This window comes from Melanostigma gelatinosum (genome assembly GCF_949748355.1).
Source record: "Melanostigma gelatinosum genome assembly, chromosome: 15".
NCBI classification, from domain to species: Eukaryota; Metazoa; Chordata; class Actinopteri; order Perciformes; family Zoarcidae; genus Melanostigma; species Melanostigma gelatinosum.
In genome coordinates, this window is record NC_136648.1 from 4,515,647 (window position 1) to 4,535,399 (window position 19,753).

The 19,753-nt window shown below is 43.1% G+C and overlaps 1 protein-coding gene across 1 annotated transcript in view; it reads left to right on the forward strand.

Annotated features, from left to right (window-relative positions):
- kirrel1b (kirre like nephrin family adhesion molecule 1b) overlaps positions 1-19,753 on the forward strand; it is a gene marked incomplete at both ends in the record, with an annotated part of 61,370 nt that overhangs the window by 36,843 nt on the left and 4,774 nt on the right. The window contains 10 exons of the mRNA XM_079285663.1: positions 3,583-3,732; positions 8,482-8,631; positions 9,431-9,588; positions 11,694-11,844; positions 12,513-12,618; positions 14,028-14,176; positions 14,726-14,853; positions 15,291-15,417; positions 16,270-16,370; positions 18,555-18,771. Of these exons, the coding sequence (XP_079141789.1) occupies positions 3,583-3,732; positions 8,482-8,631; positions 9,431-9,588; positions 11,694-11,844; positions 12,513-12,618; positions 14,028-14,176; positions 14,726-14,853; positions 15,291-15,417; positions 16,270-16,370; positions 18,555-18,771 (1,437 nt within the window). The remainder of the gene's footprint in view (positions 1-3,582; positions 3,733-8,481; positions 8,632-9,430; positions 9,589-11,693; positions 11,845-12,512; positions 12,619-14,027; positions 14,177-14,725; positions 14,854-15,290; positions 15,418-16,269; positions 16,371-18,554; positions 18,772-19,753) is intronic.

A 19,753-nucleotide genomic window follows, 5' to 3' on the forward strand; every position in this document is an offset into this window, starting at 1 on the left:
GAGGCAAGACATTTATGTGAAGCGAGACAAAGAGCCTTTCATAAACCGCACTAATCCACCCCATCCAAAACAAGTCAGACTAAACTTAAAACCTAAACATCAAATCATCTCACTGACTTAGAAATACAGTTTTTTTTGCAGAGCATTCGGTAAAAGCAGTTTGGAGGAAACGACAAATAACATACTTTGTCATTTGGTGTTGTCTGTAAGGCCAGAGTGCTCTATTAGCATCAAACGAGCCGCACAATGTAACACGGCTGGTGTGCATGTTGCCTATAAGCATTTTGAGGGAAAATTTAAAGTTTGTAACTTCAGGAACTTCTTGAGAATGTACGAATAAACTCAAGAGTTAGACTTTAAAAACATGACGGGACTGTCAATCAAAATCATATTCACTATTAAGCTTTGTTCGTCACCCAGGATTTAACTTTTCTAGTTCAGCTCATCTATTCCAAGAGAGTCAACTTCAGCTCATAATGTAATATGTGGAAATGTGTTTAACAATATGAGTATACTTAACACTTAAATGGTGAGAGTATAAATGGAATAAAGAGGACAGTGTGAATAAAAGATATTGAAGACATAAAAGATAATATGTTTGGACACTGAGGCTGTTATTGTGAAGCTCCGTCTATTGTACCACTGGGTCATATATGCAATGAAAGAAAGTCAAGGTGGCGAGGGAGAAAGAGAGAAGAGGCGAGCACATGGCAAAGGAGATAGACATGGAATGTGCGTGTGCGTGTGTGTGTGTGTGTGTGTGTGTTGGGGGGAGGAGGAGGAGGAGGAGGAGGGTGGGTATCCCGTAGGGTTAATTACATCTCTGTTCTCTGTCAGTGCGGCTCTCTCCTCTGTGATTTGAGTCCCTGCTGCAGGCTGACAGGCCCACACACACACACACACACACACACACACACACACACACACACACACACACACACACACACACACACATACACTAACAAATCCACAGAAATATATACCCGCATTCTCATAAACCCAGATTAATACACACACACACATCCATGCACACTCAAATATCATGACACACAAACAGAAATGTTCTCTGTCTCCTCCTTTATGTCTTTCTGTCACTTTCTCTCTCTCTCACTCTCTCACTCTCTCACTCACTCACTCACCCACACACACACACACACACACACACACACACACACACACACACTGCAGTCTGTCCCAGGAGACCATGCGTTGTTCTGGGCAGAGTTACACACGAAGAAGAGGGCCTTTACTCGTAATAGCTGTTAATTTTGCATAAATCATGCATGACATGACCCACATGTAAATCACTCATGTCAGCAGGATATCACATCCCAGCAGCTCCGTCTTCTTCTTCTTCTCTAAAGGAAACAGCAGTCGCTTCCTTTTTCATTGCAATGAGAGGATCGGCCCGTTTGCCATTGATCTCATTTTGTAGTGAAATGTCGTAGAGGTGAGACACGAGTTGTATCATTCACTCGACATGTCTTGTAACTGCGTTGAACCCAGGAGACAACTACTCGGCCCTGTGTCAAACCAAAAGTCAATGTTATTCGTTGAAATATAATAAAAAAACATACTTATTTTAAGCCAAACCACAATGTTTTACTCAACCGAGTAGTTTTGTTGCCCAATCAGAGAGAGAAGCCATCTCTCTCTGGTGAGCTAATGCCAGAAGTAATTGTTTTCTCCTTCAAAACCTGTTCAGGCACAGAAACAAATACATGTGAATAAATGTCTAAAGCGAAGATTAGCATGTTGTGTTTACAAAGCCTACGAAGGATTCAGAGCAAGCAAGCGCATGAGTAAAGAGAGACAATAGGAACTTCGATGAGAGTTCACCGACCTGATCCCCAGGGGAAGATTTTTCTAAAACCTCTGGGAGCCAACGGAGCAAAACCTCGCTCAACACAGAACCTGATAGATGGTGCAAATGTTTAAGCCAGCTGAAAAAAGAATCTGTAAAGCTTCAATCGGTCTGTGTTTCAACATCACATCATCTGCTTTATGTTTGACTCCAAAAAAAGAAAAAACGACCAGAAAAAAGCAATTGTTCCGTGTTTTGAGGCGGATTTTCCCTTGAACTTCAAAAGGACAGAACAACTATCAGCTCACAGTCACAGCAGTTGTCTTCTTGGTTCAGTATTCAAAAGGAAAGTCGATGAAACATCAAAGTGCCTCTTGGGAAGTCTGAAGATTCTCCTCTTCAGTAAAGGAGCCTTCTGCACAAATAACATGACGGGTCGTGTCATCCTCCTGACAAATCAGTCAATCTCCCCGTTGTTTGCACCTTTGTGGTTCAATCCCACTGAGACGGCCGGCTTTATTAGCCAGTTATGCCTTAATTAGCTAATAGGATTGTTTTAACCATGATCCAAGAACAGAATAGCCTGCGGGAAGACAAACACCAGCTCTGTGGAAGTGTGTCTTTGTGTGTGTGTGTGTGTGTGTGTGTGTGTGTGTGTGTGTGTGTGTGCGTGTGTCTGGATGTATCCTCAGCCGTGTGACTGTGCAATTGCATGTGCGTGACAGACTCAGTGAGGAGTGCACACATTGGGTGTGATTCAACGTTGCACGTGTGCAGGAGCGTCTGTTTGTGCGAGATTCCGTGTGTTTGCCTGTGCGCTCGTGCACGTGCGCGTGCATGTGTCATCTGAGGCGCCCCAGTCTCCCGCTCTGCCTTAATCAACGCGCCTTCTCGCAAGACTTTCTCTGGAATATGAAACAATTTTACCTGATGATGCAAACAGCTGAAAACAGCGCCGGGGCTGGTGCCTCGCCTCCTCGCCTCCTCGCCTCCTCGCCTCCTCGCCTCCTCGCCTGACACTTCACTCTTTATGCGAGAGCTTTAATGTATGCCGGCGCTACACTTGTAGTTTTTATATCCGTGTATTTTAGCGGCACTGCATTAGCCAAAAGGCTTATTTTGCTGGAGGAAATGTGTGTGTGTAAGCAAAACCCTTTGTACTGTGTGATGAAAAAGAGCAGGCTGTGTATCACAGCTTGGCAATGATGTTCTTGGAACACACACACACACACACACACACACACTTTCACTCACACGTTCCCACGCAGAGACACACATAAGCCTCAGTAAAGTCCAGGGGAAACTTGAAACGGGGGCAAAAAAAGAGAGAAAACAGAGGCAGAGGGCCAGGAGGAATGACAAATATGCAAATTTGAGCAATTGAGCTTTGGGTCCAGTTCAAAAGAGAAATGATTCAAATGATTTGATGACATAGAATCTGTGAATTCTCATGTGTCCAATGCTTATTTGTGCATAAATGCCGGCAATTCAATTCAAAACCTTTCCGTCCCGTAAGAGAAATTTCCCTCACAGACCGGGTTTATATTAAAAACACTCACAGTGAAAACTCATAATAAAAAAGGACAATAAAAACACCATATACACAATAAAGATGCATGACAAATCACCCCAACAGCCGCCACACGGACAAGCACAAGTCGATAAGACCGGAGAGGGACCGTGGAGCTCGATACAGTGCAGTAAAAGATGGCAGCTCAGGGCCAGGTCACAATGAAAGGAACTTAAAATTGACTTCCCTCTCTGTCCCTCTGTTGCAGTGTGGTGCATTCGCTTCTCTCAGGAGCCTGCGGACCAGTCGGTGGTACTGGGAGAACGGGTGGTGTTGTCCTGCGTGGTCTTCAACTACAGCGGCATCGTCCAGTGGACCAAGGACGGCCTGGCCCTCGGCGTCGGAGAGGGTCTCCGTGGTGAGGGTCTACGTGGTGAGGGTCTACGTGGTGAGGGAGGGAAAAGAAGTCCTGAAAGAACGAGAGAGAGAGAGAGAGAGAGAAAGATCCCTCCAGCTTCACCAAGCTGGAGGGATCAAAGTGAAGAGAAGAAGGGGAATAACTCAGCTACGGTTTCGGTTCAGTTTTGACTGTAAGAACCCTGACAAAAGCTATTTCGGTTGAAATGTGTCGGGTTTTTTAACATTAAGGGAATGAACACTGAACAGTGAGAGAGTTAAGAGCCAAGAGGCGTGTGAGTGACAATCTGGGCAAAAATGAGTCCTGTATATCATGCTGAATTAGAGAAAATCCCTCACACTGCTGACAAAAGTACATTTCCCATTTACGTTTTTAAGCCGACACGCACATCCAGTGTGACTTACTGCGAGTCCAACAGTAGAATACGCTTCTTGTCAGAGACGGGGAAGCGTCACATGCAGCCAAAAGTGAGGAGAGTCAAAGAGTCAGAGGCAAAAAAAGACAGAGGAGAGGTTTTCTATCCGCATCGAGGAGACGGTCAAAGGAAAGTGAGAAGTGCCAGAACAAGAGGCCGGGAGAGGAAGAAGAAAAAGAAAGAGTGTCGCTCTCCACTGACCTTCACCCAAATTCTACGAAATATTCAAACAAGCTTTTGTGGCTTCCTGACTGCTGGTATTGACGTCTTATGACTGCAGCTGCTTAAAGAGCTCTTAGCCTTTGACTGTGACACATTCCGGCCAAATATCTTTGGAAAGAAAATGATCATTCAGGCTTTTTATCTGAGACAAAATTCAGCTTCCTCCTTCTTTTAGTGCTGCTGAGGACATTTTTAAAATGCCACTGCGCTTGAACGAAAACAATCAATCTGAGCCGAGGAGCCTCTGACCCACTGAACTCAAACGAGGCAGCTCTGATCAAATATTCACCAAGATTCTGTTGTTGCCTATTTCTCGCCTCAATTATTTTCAGGGCCGTATTTTCGCGTCCTGTTTGTTTAGCTCGGCTTGGTTTTGGCTCGACTGTTGTTGTTGTTGTTGTTGTCAACATGCCAGATGGGACATTTTACATTTTCTCATTTTACTCGAATATGTTTCCACAAACATTTGAGGCAATGCATGTAACAGAATCTTGATTCACATCTGCTCGTCGCCGTGTAATTTGACGGTGTGGTCGGAGTTAAAGAGCTCCACGAGCAGTGATTGGCAGCTGCGTTGGTGACTCCTCGGCTCTGATTGGCTGATCTTCTTCGGTTGCGGTGAAATCTTGCAAATATTATCATTAAGAGCACAGATCATCATAGCTGATTTAAGTCACCGACTGTAACTTTAACTGGCACCTGCCACCCCGTCGATGCATTAATGTGCACATCACTTACATGTTGCAGCAGGCTAGTATTGATCAATTCAATAAATATGTAATCTACCAAGCCGCTACAGGAGGTCAACAACACCTGCTTATCAATGAATATCAATTGAGAGACCCTTTTTGTATTCTTTTTTTTTTTTATTTTGTTCATGTTTATTCATGAATGGATGAATATTTTACCCATCAATGGCATGTGGTATCTTTGATGATCCAGGGAGTCGCATTGCTCTGGTGTTTCTGCTCTTCTTGTCAATCACACTGTGACAGGACGATGACATCTTGGTTTAGATGTCGTGCTGGTGAAGATGAAGTCTCTGTCTGTGACACGACAAGGACTCAAACTCAAATGTCATGAATATAAAGTATTTATTTTCCAAACTATTCTTCCCCCCCCCCTGAAAAGCGTATTAGACAAAGCTTTTATTACCCGCATGAAACCATAATTTAAAATCATTTGCTGCTCAGGGATCAAAAAGAAACATGTGAAAACTGTATTAATATGTGAAAATGTCACAGATATATATATTTTAATGAAAAATCTAATAATATACTCAACAAAATGTAACATTATAAAGGATTAAAGTAGTACATTAGCTTCATACAGCCACCCACACATCCAGTCATCCCACACACACTCACACACACACACACACACACACACACACACACACACACACACACACACACACACACACACACACACACACACACACACACACACACACACACACACACACACACACACACACACACACACACACACACAGACAGACAGACAGTCACTCAAGTGATAATCTGACATGTGATGTGAATCTTGTGTTCAACTCAATTTAATTCACTGGTTCAGTAAAGGTCAGCACCCCCCCCCCCTCTTATTTCCTGCTCCTCCGTCTTTCAGACTTCAGCTCCATCATCACTCGCTTTATGCATCTCCCAGACCCCCCTTTATTGCTTTCCATTTCCCTTCCTCTCCTCTCATCCCTTCCACCTCCCTCTCTCTTCATGTGGGTAATGCTCTCTTTGTCCTTGCAGCCTTTTGCGAGCATGGCTCCGATGATAAACACGCCGGCGTTTGATAAACATGTTGTCCTCTCTGTCTCTCTTTCTCTGCTTTTCAGCCATCCATCATCCCCTTCCGTCCATTATTCATCCTTAAGTTGTCTGTGCTGCCGGTCCTCCCCTCATCCTTGACGGATACCGTCTCAATCTTTTGCTTTTCATGATCGCATTATAAACAAGAGGTCATGTCGATGTATGGAGGAAAGTCAGTAAGTTGTTCATATTTGTTTTCCGAAAGATCAAATGAATTAGCTCTGATCTGAAGGGGCTGTTGCTGGTGCATGAAACATGGCGTGTAGTGTTATGTGCCCTGTGTGTTGCATGCATGCTGTTGATGACAGTGTGGGAGTGCAGATTGTGCATTAAATTCTTACCTGCAGTTTGCACACCCACACACACACGCAGGAGATCTGCGTTCATTCACCGGCAGAAACTGATTCTTTTGTCCACATCACGTAGTTGTGCATGTGAAATACATGAAATATAAAGAAATTCCTTGAAGTATGAAAACATATACATGTGTGTATCATGTTTACATCAGTGCAAATACCTGAAACACACATCTACTCATTACCTGCAGGCATTAGTGGCGGTGTGTTGTTCGTCCTCCTCCTCCTTCGCCTCCTTCGTCTTCTCCTTCTCCCCAGGGTGCTTTCACCTCTGTGGTTGCTATGCTGCGAGGTGCTGGAGTGGATGATGTAATCTCCACTAATACTTTTGTCCCCCCCCCCTTGCTTGCTTGCCTGCCTTGGCCATGTGAATCCATGATGTCATGTTAGGATTGGGCACGGAGGATCAATGAGTGCCCCCTAGTGGGACGTCACGCTCAATTATGTCTTTGCCTGAGAGGCGAGGGTTCAAACAGGGAGAAAAGGGGGTGTTGTAATTGGAACAGCGCTGCCTGTAGTTCTGCAGTTTGTGTGTCTTACAGGAAACTGATGGGGCGTCATTGTGTCGTGTATATACGGCGATGCTTGATTCGTTCCTTTGTGTAAAAAGCCTTCAGCTGTTTATCTCCGAGTGTGTGCGAGTGCTCCTGTGTTCATGACCTTCCTCTGTGTTGTTTGTGTTGAGGACGTGCAGATGTCCAGAGGCTCTGGTTAATGCAAGAAAGGTCTTCAGAACCTCTGAAATGAATGATATTAATGCTAAATGCTATCTGCGTGTTATGATGAAAAGCTTTGACATTTTCCCATAATTACAACATCCCATTTGCTGCTCTCGGCCTCTGATTGGCGTAATGCAATTGTGATTGAGCTTTTATCGGTTTCATAAGCGCTTTTCTATCTGATTTATGTTGTAAACAACGTGAGCAGAGGACAGAAACACAGTCACTCACGTTGAATGGAAGAAGATGACGAGGAGATGTTGAATTGTTTCCAAAGGTTTTGTGTTCCTTTTATTGTTTGCGTTCCTTAAACTGAGAAAAACAACAACATGACAAGCAGCTCACCAAAAATGAAGAGAAATACATATCCTCACTTACACTTGGTGGCATCTATCCATCCAGATCGTTCGGTTTGATTTGCCAGGGCTGACATTTCTGCTTCAACTGCAATACAAAGGAGAACGCTGCGTTCACAGCATTGAAAAACAACATCTACACAAAGGAAAATGAAGATCTCTACCCCTACAAAGCTGAGCTGTTTACAATCCACAGACGACACTGAACACTTCACAGAGACCTGTTTACATTGTACAGTGGATTCATTTTGATGAATTGATACATTTTTGATCAATAAATTCCATTGCATATTCCATAATCTAAAACTTTTCCAGCCTAAACTTTCATGGCAGAAATTGAAGATAAAAAAGACTCAACTAAACTATGTTCCCACAGATTTTAAGACATTCTTCATAACAAACAAATATGGTAATAAGGGAAAGAATGCCAGCTCTACAATGTGATCCTGGCGCTTTCTTTCCCCTGGGCATTTACATTTTCATCTAGTTTCCTCGACGAGCAGATGGAAATAAAAGGGTTTTTTTTCTTCACTGTTACTACCTGCAACTTATCACTCAGTGTTTCTAAACTAAATATGATATTATTTTCCGACACAGATCGTTTGTGAAGGAATTGCTGTTGCGACTGTAATAGCAGCGCGTAATGTGCCTCTTCCTTCATGCAGGCGGTCGTTAACAGCAGGTCATGTTTTACCACTGTTTTTAAATTACATTCCAGAAGTTAATTTCCGAAACTCGTCAAGCTTTTCTGACCTGCAAATAAACTGTGGAACTAAAACAGAAACTCCAACAGGTCCATGTGTCACAAAGTGATTGTCTCTCCATCCATCGAACTGTAAACCTGCCGCGTGTCTCCTGCAGCCTGGCCCCGGTACCGTGTGCTCCGGGCTCTGGACATCGGTCAGTACAACCTGGAGATCTCCAACGCCGAGCTGTCCGACGACTCTCTGTACGAGTGTCAGGCCACAGAGGCCGCCCTGCGCTCCAGGAGGGCCAAACTCAATGTACTCAGTAAGTCAACTGGCTGCAGATACAGATCTTTTTTATTGTTTTATTTTAACCACCACAGTTTGAGCAAAGGACCGTTTCATTCCAAGGAGACCAGAGACGGTTATCCGATCAAAGAGAGAGAGGGAGCGCCGTTATGGATGAGCAGTGCGGTTAAAAGTGCACGATCAATTTAGATGCACACATGTTGAACCGGCTCAATACTATTGACTATGTGATGCATCACTCTTGCAATAAATCTTGGGTTGAGTTTCATATCCATTTCCCTCAGATTCCAGCATCCATGAGTTTGTTTTGAGTTGTAAACAGACTAATATTACAACGAAACGCTGACATATTTTAAGTGCAGCTGCAAAATGGTGAAAGCTAATGGAAAACACCATAAACACCCATTTTCACACAGGCATTGACTGTATCTCCTCAGTCTTGTGACTACAAGAGTATTTTAACTTCAGCCATAACCTAATATTGAGCAGGAAGTTGCTCTTGATTGTGCAGTATGAATGAACTATATAGAAGAGAAACAAGATAATGGAACATAATTTAGAGACTAACAGCCAAAAGGTTAAAGGTGCTGTATTTCTGCAGTATTTACAAAACTTTCAAGGAACAAAGCCGTGTTGTAAGTATGATAATGAATTGTTTCAGGACATCCTATGAATTCACAGTCTTCTGTTTCAAATCTGCCCAGTTGGACGCTACTTTCTCTATTTATATGTACATGTATGTCTGTATGCATGAGTGCAGACTTGCATACATGTGTCCTTTTTAAAGCTTGGAACTGTGCGTGTCTCTCCTCCAGTCCCCCCCGAGGACCCGGTGGTTGAAGGGTCCCCGGAGCTCCTGCTGATGGCCGGAAATCCGCACAACCTGACCTGTGTGACCCGCGGGGCCAAGCCTGCAGCACACATCCAGTGGACCAAGGATGGAGTCGCTCTAAAGGGGGCCTTCCAGTCCACGGTGACTCTCTCTCACACACACACACACACACACACACACACACACACACACACACACACACACACACACACACACACACACACACACACACACACACACACACACATGCAGATGATAGCGAGCAGCACATTTGTGCAAGCCATGCAACATAAAACCCACATAAAACCATGGAGAGATTATTCCACTGAAATGAGATCTGTATAATCTCAATTGCCTACGATGGCTGAGAAAGAGTTTGTAACACAAATTCTCGTACCTCCAGGCTGCTCCTGAATAACAGCCACTCTCAGTCTGGTTGTTTGTTTGTTGATATGCTTTTTGCCGTGGGCACTGCGAAGGGGAATCACTGTCTGAACGCCTCAGGCCGCACATCACCCCTGGAGTCCTGCATTAGGGAAATACAGTATGCAGTGCAAAGTCAGCACAAGACTTTCTTGGTTCTTGGTTGATGAAATGATCGAAATCTCGGCAGGTTGGGACCATTATTACAATTGAATTACATTTAATGCTTTTAAAATGTTTGCAAATTGCAGAGTCTGACCTGCTAACCAGGGGGAAGGAGCATTTTGTGCTTTGAAACAGGGTAGAAGACAATTTATATATTGTTGATATATTGTTCATAGTCTCAATGAAAAACCAGTGAAATTCATCACAGGTATCTGTGAACCATATCACAGAAAGAAACACCCTAACTTCTCACAATGAGAACGCCATGGCTGCTCTGTTGTTTGATCAAAGTAGCAACAGGCAAACAAAAATAAATGAAAAGTATTAATACAGCGAAGTCATACTTACACATTTAGTGAAGTACAAACAGAACTACATTTTTGGCCGAGACAAACCGGACATTTGACAAAACTTGGCAACCCTAAATTTCCCCTATGGCTCAGCTAACGAATGGTGCTGCAGTCGACATTACGACGCAGCATGCTGCTCATGTTTCACCTGGTGGACAGATACGCTCGTATGTTAAAGGAATAACGGAAAGCTCTTTTCAGGCCAAAGCTCCTCGGTAGCTGAGTGGTTGTAGCTCGTGCTGTACCAATGCAAAAACCTCAGGTTCAATTCCAGCCTTGGAACCTTTGCTGTATGTAACAAACAAGCCTTTGGAGAAGTGAGGACGAGCACAAATGTCCCCGCTGTGTGGATAAAAACCTGTCCAGGTCCTCACTACACACACATATAGACAGGAACTGGACTAGGTGTCACTTGCGATCACAGTGATATATTCTGCACTCTTTTCTCCCACAGTCACACTCTTCACACTCCTGTATATTCTTACACACACAAAATGATGCCTGCAACACACACACACACACACACACACATATGCACACTCATGCGTTCATATGCACACGGAAGCAACAGCAAACACTGACTCACACTCGGATGTTTTTACATCCCTTGCAGCCAGTTTCATGCCCCACACACCTGCTCACATATTACATGCTGCTCTTATGTGACTGCGTTACTGACCACACATCTGCATGGAGGCTGTACACACTTTCTTGACAGACTTTAGCCTCATTGCAAAGCACCTCACCTCTAGAATTCAAACGAAACTGGATTTTCTTGTGACTGATCAATGACGTGATTCAGCTTCACTGTGTTGCTTTTCTTTTTCACTTCAGTGTTCACCTCTCATTTTAAATGCAACGTCCAGTGTCCTTATGGAGCTGAATTGCTTGCCGTAATTGTAAGAACATTTTGTCGTGAGAGTTCTTTTTCTGAACATTAAAAACATCTGAATTATGATGATTAATTCAAGAACATGGACTTCTATAAAACTGCTCCTTTGACCTTTCCAACCTATGTCTTCCATCATGTCTAAAAATGTTTTTAATTGTATTTCTAACTCCAGATTACTGTTTCTATTTCCATGTTGTGACTCTCTTTGCTCCTTTACTAACCCTCCTCTCTCTCCTTTCTTCTCTCTTAATTCTCCCATGATATTTCCCGTTTCCTTTTTTTTGTTGTTGTCCGCTTCGTCCTTCCTCCTCAACTGTCCTCCTCCTCCTCCTCCTCCTCTGTGATCTTCCTCTGTTTGCTCCTCTTCCTAAATTCTACCATCCTCTTCTCTCGCTCCCTATATCTTTGCTGAACAGGAAGTGTTGCCAGACAGGAAGAGGGTGACGACCAGGAGCTACCTGCCCATCACACCAGCAGACACCGACAGCAGCCGCAACTTCACCTGCGTGGCCAGCAACCCGGCGGTGCCGATGGGCAAACGAGCCACCGTTACCCTCAACGTCCACCGTGAGTTGCCCCTTTATCTCCGTCGAGGTGCAGGTGGAGCTGTTCTTGTGTTGTCACGTGAAAAAAAAACACTCTAGGATTTTAATTGGCTGCCCCTGCACCCATCAACAAAGTATTTATAACCAAAAAACAACACATTATGCTGCATATTTGAATTTACAGCCACCATTTTTCACCAAACTTGGGCTGGTTCCAGGTTTGATTTGAGCTGTTTGCGCTGATTTGGCACATATCTTTGGAGCCAGTGATTTTCCTCCTGAAGCAAGTTGAGCAAGTTGATTTTCTTCAACATCTGGAAAACCTGATACTTTTTTGTGCTATAAGAGATTTTAATCGTGTCCCTGGAGAAATAAGGAATGCTTGCTCACAAGCGACCCGCAGTTTGAATTTTCAATCAAGAAGATTGATGTGTTTTTCCAGCCCAGCGTCGTTAGTAATTACTGGGAGAATAACTGCAGTAACAGTAGATGTAGAACCAGTGCTGTGTTCGTACAGAAGGCTGTAGAGAAGTGGGGCTTTAGAACACCAGATTTTATTGCGTGATACATCATTTGTTGTGACTTATTTGTGTGGGAAATCAATCCCCTTGCTGCCTGGCAGAGCTGAAACACAAGAGTGATTCAGTTTATCTTTGGTTGTACATCAAATATGTATCCCTCCCTGTGTAGACCCTCCTATGGTGACCCTGTCCATCGAACCTCGCTCCGTCCTGGAGGGCGAGAGAGTCACCTTCACCTGTCAGGCCACTGGCAACCCTCCCATCATTGGCTTCAGGTCTGGATTACATTTTACCTGAATTTATCTCTTACGGTACAATGTGTAATATCATTGTTATTAATGACACAGGTGGCCGTCAAGTGATCTGCAGTAAACCTCTCGTTGCTCCTGCACGTCCATAGACACAGGCCAGCATCCCCGGCATTAGTCAACAGTGACGTGACATTTCATGACAATCATATATCATATTTAGCATAATTAATCTGCAATACTCCTTTACTTTATTTTGTCCTCTGTTTTCAGGAAACCAACTAGCTTGCCATTTGCAAATCACACAGCAGCCAAAGTAGCTCCATAACCTTAGCTCAGCTTACAGTTAGTTTGTTGCCGGCCCCTTGTTTTGCATCGCTCTCGGCTGGTAGAGAGCCATCATTCGTGATACATCTCTGCTTTGTACTGCACATATTTATTGTTGGCTAAAATTGACGCTGTCATAATGCATTCGCATCATGGATCATTAGCGAGCAAGCGCGCTAAGGTTAGCCAGCTAGCTGCAACTTAGCTGTACACCGCATGCATCCATCAGCCCCGGGAGTCTTGATGTGTTGGCTGACGTTATCCACTCAGGACAGCATTTTGCTACGTTAGCTACACACAGTTGGCGCTGTAGTGGAGCTGAAGAGAGCCGAGGCACTCGAGAAACTTGCATGAGCTTCACATTGATTTTAATACCGAAACATTCTGTTCTATTTATCAAACAATCAATATGTTGCCAACTTTGAGAGCATTGTTCCAGTTCAGAATGGTCAATGTTATTTGGGGACGCTGTTTCATTTGATACCCGCAGTCCAACATCGGGGGCCAGATTGCAATTCTGTTCAATACCAATAGATTTTCTTTCACATATTCCAATCTGCTTGTAACCACCGTCTGGAGGCGATCCTGAATTGTAATTTCTGCTTGCGGAACGGAATTAATGAAAGTATTGAACAGTTAAACAATCAAACACTGACTTTAATCTTAAGCGACAGCACTGAAGCATTGAAATCGCTAAATGCTGGATTTAAAACGGTGGTTTTAATCTGAGGTTTCAGACTCCTCCAGAGGGTTCCAGTTTGGGAGCACTGCCAGGCACTTAGGCACGAAGCCTATTGAATGTATATTAAAATGTCATCTAATGGCAGATGTGCAATATGGTTATATGAGTATATATCTGGATAACAGAAATGAAAAGAAATGCATTTTCTTTAGCTTGCAATCATTCCCTCAGGTTTTGACATAGAGGATTTTCAAACCATCGTTTAATAGCTTTAAATGGTAATACAAAAACACTTCTTGTCAAATAGTGGAAATCTAACATTTGGATCACCACCAAAAGCCCATTATGCTTTTGAGATCTGCTGACAAACTGACAAGGATTTGAAATACTTGAAAACGTGTTAAATGGGGACGTGTTTCTCTGCCAGGTGGGCAAAAGGTGGCGTGCTACTGGAGGGGGCCAGGGAGAGTGTGTTTGTCACCACAGCAGATCACTCCTTCTTCACCGAGCCCGTGTCCTGTCAGGTTTTCAATGTCGTGGGAAGCACCAACGTCAGCATCCTGGTGGACGTGCACTGTGAGTACAGAGTGCAAACACTCCCGAGCTGAGTGGGACTCTGATGATGTTTATGTGCTCTAGTATATATATATATATTTGTTTGAAGAGCCACGCCACATTTATTTTGTTGCTGCGTAGTATTCCTGCATTGTGAAGAACACATCTGCATTAGATGGTTACTGTATAATCTTTTCCTGTCAGGTCAATTCAACAAAGCCTTCTGGCATTTATTCTCAAAACCTATATGTAAATATAGTACATGGAATGACACAACTAATAACGTAGTTGTTAATAATACAGAAAATAATGAAATGTAGAATGTACAAAATCAGAAAAGGAAACTTTTTTTGACGATATAAAATGGAGCGAAGAGGAAAATGTCTGACTTTCTGAAAAGACGTTAAATTCTCATCATCATGCACAGTTTCACCAAGGAGAGTTTAAAAAGGTTTGAGTCCATCAAGTTCTTTGAGGCACAATGTATTTTAATAACTTTTATTAACCAAGTCTCTATTTCATTAAACTGTGTCTGCGTACAGGGGTTTTAATTCTCATGCTCTCTTTCAGTTGGCCCGATACTAGTAGTGGAGCCGAGGCCAGTGACGGTGGATGTGGACTCTGACGTCACTCTGAACTGCAAGTGGTCTGGGAACCCCCCTCTCACCCTCACCTGGACCAAGAAGGGCTCCAGCATGGTGAGAACAAACCATTCATCTTTTCACCTTCAACCCTACTTTTTTTTTTATATTCATGCCTGATTTAAGTTTTTATTTCACTAAAATGCCACATATTTGAAATTATACAGAAAGAAAGAGAAGAGTCTCAGCACCACACGTTGGAGTCGATTACATTTCGAGAACTACGGTCAAATCTTTCTGAAAACCCAAATCCCAACCCGCACACGGTTAGAAGCGAGACTCCGTCTTCACATCCTAAATCTTTTATTCATGCCGAACAAGTTAAGAAAAGCTCCAGGAAAGAAACAAACAACTAATGGAGCCTGCTGAGTAAATCAACATGTTTTATGAATTAAATATAGATCTCCCTCCCTGTTCTGTGTGTGGCCTGTCTGTCTCCACCCACACTCACACAGCTACTATCCTGCTTCTGGTGCTTGTTCACGTGTGTCCAGGTGCTCAGCAACAACAACCAGCTGTTTTTGAAGTCAGTGAGCCAGGCCGACGCAGGCCAGTATGTCTGCAAGGCCATCGTGCCCCGGATTGGTGTGGGAGAGACTGAGGTTACGCTCACTGTCAACGGTCAGTTACTATCGAATTACTCTGCTGTTTACACACATCAGCAAACGTTATGCATGAGAACAGATCTTCTTATACACATGAAAGCCCTGCTTCTGTGTCAAACATTTGAATAATGAAACCACATGTTTGTTTCATCTATAATCGTTCTGTACATCATGCATGTGTCATTGAGCTCGGTGAGCTGGTGACTATCACTGACCAGACAACATCGTGCTAAAGGAGCTGTATTCATCTCCGGGGTCAGACCAGTCTCACTATTCATTTACATATAAATGTACACACAAATATATATGTACCAGTAGTAGATACCAGTGTGTATATATAAAAATATAAATGTAAACATAATCCCCAATTAAACAAATAAGATTCATAAATACATTTCTGATGCACACACACATATTTATTGTTGTAAATCAATGGAATAGAAATCATAGTTAAATATTGTTACATTTAAATACAAACTGTTGAACCCGCTTGTCATGTTTACACTTTGTGTGCATTCACAAAAGCATTTTTTTCCAACAGGAAATTATCTGTAGCCAATCACATGAGCATGCCCGTAACATCCAGTTAAACAAAATGATCACAATTTTAACTTCGGACAGCGTTCCCATCGACTGTTACCGTTGCAGATATTTTCTGCTGGCCTCGCCTAATTTCCTCGTCCCGCTCACGTCCACTAAAATAACATCTGGTTTGCCGTCTACCTGACTCTATCTGAATGCAGCATACGTTGAATGCAAGTGTACTTAGAAAACCTTCTGATTTGTTGTCGTAATCATCTTTTCTCTCTCTCTCTCTCTCTCTCTCTCTCTCTCGCTCTCTCTCTCTCGTCCTGCCTCACTCGCTCAGGCCCCCCCATCATCTCCAGTGATTCAGTCCAGTACTCTGTCAGAGGGGAGAGAGGCGAGATCAAGTGTTACATCGCGAGCACCCCCCCACCTGATAAGATTGTAAGTCCTTCCTTGGAAGTTGTAATCTGCTGCAGAGGTTCTTGACCTTTTCAGATTGCATCTGCCTCAAACACAATCCTGATCACAGGAACCTCTTTGTGCACCCTGAAAACACAAGATATTTTTTGTACTTTGTCTGTTCTCGCTTACTTGTGTTACGCAGCTTAACGATTGGCACGGGGGCCGTTGTTCTCCGACCGTGTCGCGAGAACAATCTGTTCCTCGTCTGTGGTGGAAGGTGCGACTCATCAAAAACAGCTGCTGTCGTGTCTGGTTGAAATGAAAGAGGAGACGCACAGTCCTGGAATGTTGGGCGTGCAGCAGATACCATCAAGAATTCATGAAAAAAATGAGAATGTTGCTTCTCGTGTTACTTATCATAGTTTTTTAGTTATCTTCACCATGAACTTGTCAGTGCGGCTTCCGTGCTGTCTTGATTTTAGTAGGACTTGGACCAACCGGCCGAAACCGTTCCAATTCAGTGGTCCCTTGCAAAGTGGTAACCATCTTTACTCCATAAAAAACTGCGTTCACACACATTGCCTCACCAGCAAACTGTAATGCAATATCCTCCTGAATGTGCCGTAACTGCAGGAATACACGTTGTTTCTTCGTTCCTGTCTTTTCTCAAAGTCGCTGAGTGCAATTCTTGATCAATAGAAAGTGTTTGTGCATTATATAAGTTACAAAATGATACCGTTATGCCCACAAATCACCAAAAAAGAAGATCAAGTAGCAACGTTTGAGTTTGAAGGCTAGAATGAGTGAGCGAGAGTGCGCGGGTAAAACAGACTGAAATGAGCGGGAGAGAGATGGAGGGAGAGTACAATTCTGTACCTTTCAGCGTCAATTATCCAATTGTGCAGTGCCAACATGACAGAAATCAGAGCTTTTAGGAAGCCTCAGCCCCCCGCCGCACTGGCAGAGAGCTCAGAGCGTATAATGTGATACGACATTGTAGTCTCGGCTTAATGCAGAGACACAAGGACTTATGAAATATGGAGTATGATGCTGTGTGTGTGTGTGTGTGTGTGTGGTAATAGAGGCAATGAGAAATTGAGAAAGGGAAGAAATCCAGACAGAGGTACTGCAATAAAATCATTGTGAGCAAAAAGAAAGAAAGGGAGGGATTGTGAGAGGCAGACTGTGGAGACAGAAACGACGCATTATGTAAGATTGTCAGAGAGAAAAGAGAGAGCAGATTTTGGTGTGTTCCTTTCATTTCTCCCTCATCACTGATCACATTTTCATCTTTTTTTTTTTTTTTTCAAAAATCTGGTTAAAAGGTACATTTGCCTAACATATGGCTCTATGTATGTTTGATATCATCATGTTTCATATTTAATACCCTCAAAAATTCTACCTCAGCGGATTTTAAGTAGAAAAACTACTTCCTGCCCACATTCGCTTTCTTCTCCTTTAACCTTTAACACCCGCCCATCTGTTTGCTGAATGTTTACTTGTGATTATATATATATATATATATATGATTATATATATATGTGTGTGTGTGTGTGTGTGTGTGAGTCGATTGTTGTTAATACTACATAAGATAAGATAATGTGAATTAGCATTATTGATCCCTGAGGAGAAACAGGGTGATTGCAGCTGTAAAAAGTGCAGTTTCGATAAAAATCAAACAAATTAAACATTTTGGAAATTGCGTCTTCACCGCGCCAGCTCCCACCAGCTTGAAGGACTTTTCCTGCCGTGTTGATTCGGAACAGATTTATAGATTTGCAAATGTTTTAGTGCACAGATTTACCAAGCCTTTGATCTTATCTGAATTCTAAATTGATGTAAACCTGCCTAACCATTTTAATGCAATCCTTTTGAAGTGGCAGATCACACATAGAGAGTTCGAGAGCGAGTTTTGCGTGCAAAGTGCTCTCTGCCTGGAACCATTGGTCACATATATGTGTTTAATATAACCTCATACACCACTTTGTAAACGCATTTACAGAATGATTTACAACTCACACAAGGGACCTCAACAGCATCTCAAAGGAAATATAAAATACATAGTTAAGAGATGAGATGAGAGTTAAGAGATGAACAAATATACATGCATTATGCAGCAGCTTGATTTAATAGAAGTGTATCGTTCCATCCTCCCCTCGATTATTTGGTCAAGTTCTAGTCAGAGAAAGACGAGAATCTAAATCATCCTTCCGTGTGTCTCAGGTTTGGGCGTGGAAGGAGAATGTGTGGGAGAAGGAGAAGGGCACCCTGATGGAGAGGTACACCGTGGAGCAGAGCAAACCTCCGTCCCAGGGCGGGGCCGTCCTCTCCACCCTCACCATCAACAACGTCATGGAGTCTGACTTCCACTCGCCCTACAACTGCACCGCCTGGAACTCCTTCGGACCCGGGACCATGATCATCACCCTGGAAGAGACCGGTAACGTCACTTTAGGACGTGTCAGTTTAAACTCATTACATCCATGCAGTCTCTTGTTGAAATAAGCTTCCAACATTGGTTTACCTTGTGTTTTGGTTTACGCAACAAAACTACTTGGTTAGGTTTAGGAAAATATGATGGTTTGGGTTAAAATAAGTGTGTTTGTTACGTTAAATATTTTTCCCCAACTGTTGTTTTTGTCAAGAATACTTTCACACAAAATGCGATCATTACATGGCTTAAAAGCAAACATTGCAAAGGCAGCGCACACCAAATCCACTCCTTCCGTACTTACCTTTCAAAATAAAAGCCCTAGACGTGTACACTGTGTAACTGATTACCAGAGGAAACTCAAATTCATTCATTCTAACGAAATGGAAACTCACTAAAATAGCTTACAGTAGCTTAGAATACAACAGTTTACCTCAGACTGACATTTTTTGAAAAAGTGCTGCAATAGTGTTTGTTGGACCTTAACGAATCCATGGGTGACACAGTTCAAAGCCCTCTACTGTAATACAACAGCACCAGACAGGGCAGGAGAACACGTCTACCTGAAGCCAGCACACAGTAAACAATTCAGGTTTCAAAAATATATTTTTTAAATCTAATGTTTTATGAATGTCTGAGGAAACGTCCACGTGTTGGCTTTAATGTCCCAGAGAAAGATGCTCCTCTTCCTCAAGTGCCCTTGAGCAAGTTTTCCACGCAGTGCCCTCAGCTGGACGTCAGGCGACAGGATTGAGTGTGATAAGTCCATTCTGGATGGTTACGCATTTTATTGCGAGGACTTGCTGCGTCACATTACATTGAGAAAATGATTTCTTCATGCGCTGTCAGTCTTATCTGGCTCTTATTCTTTCAGCTTTCAAGCTTCAGAAAATCTACCAAGACATCTTTTGAGAGAGAGAGAGAGAGAGAGAGAGAGAGAGAGAGAGCTGTTTCTATCCCTTGTTCGACTTGCATGCCTTATTAACGTATA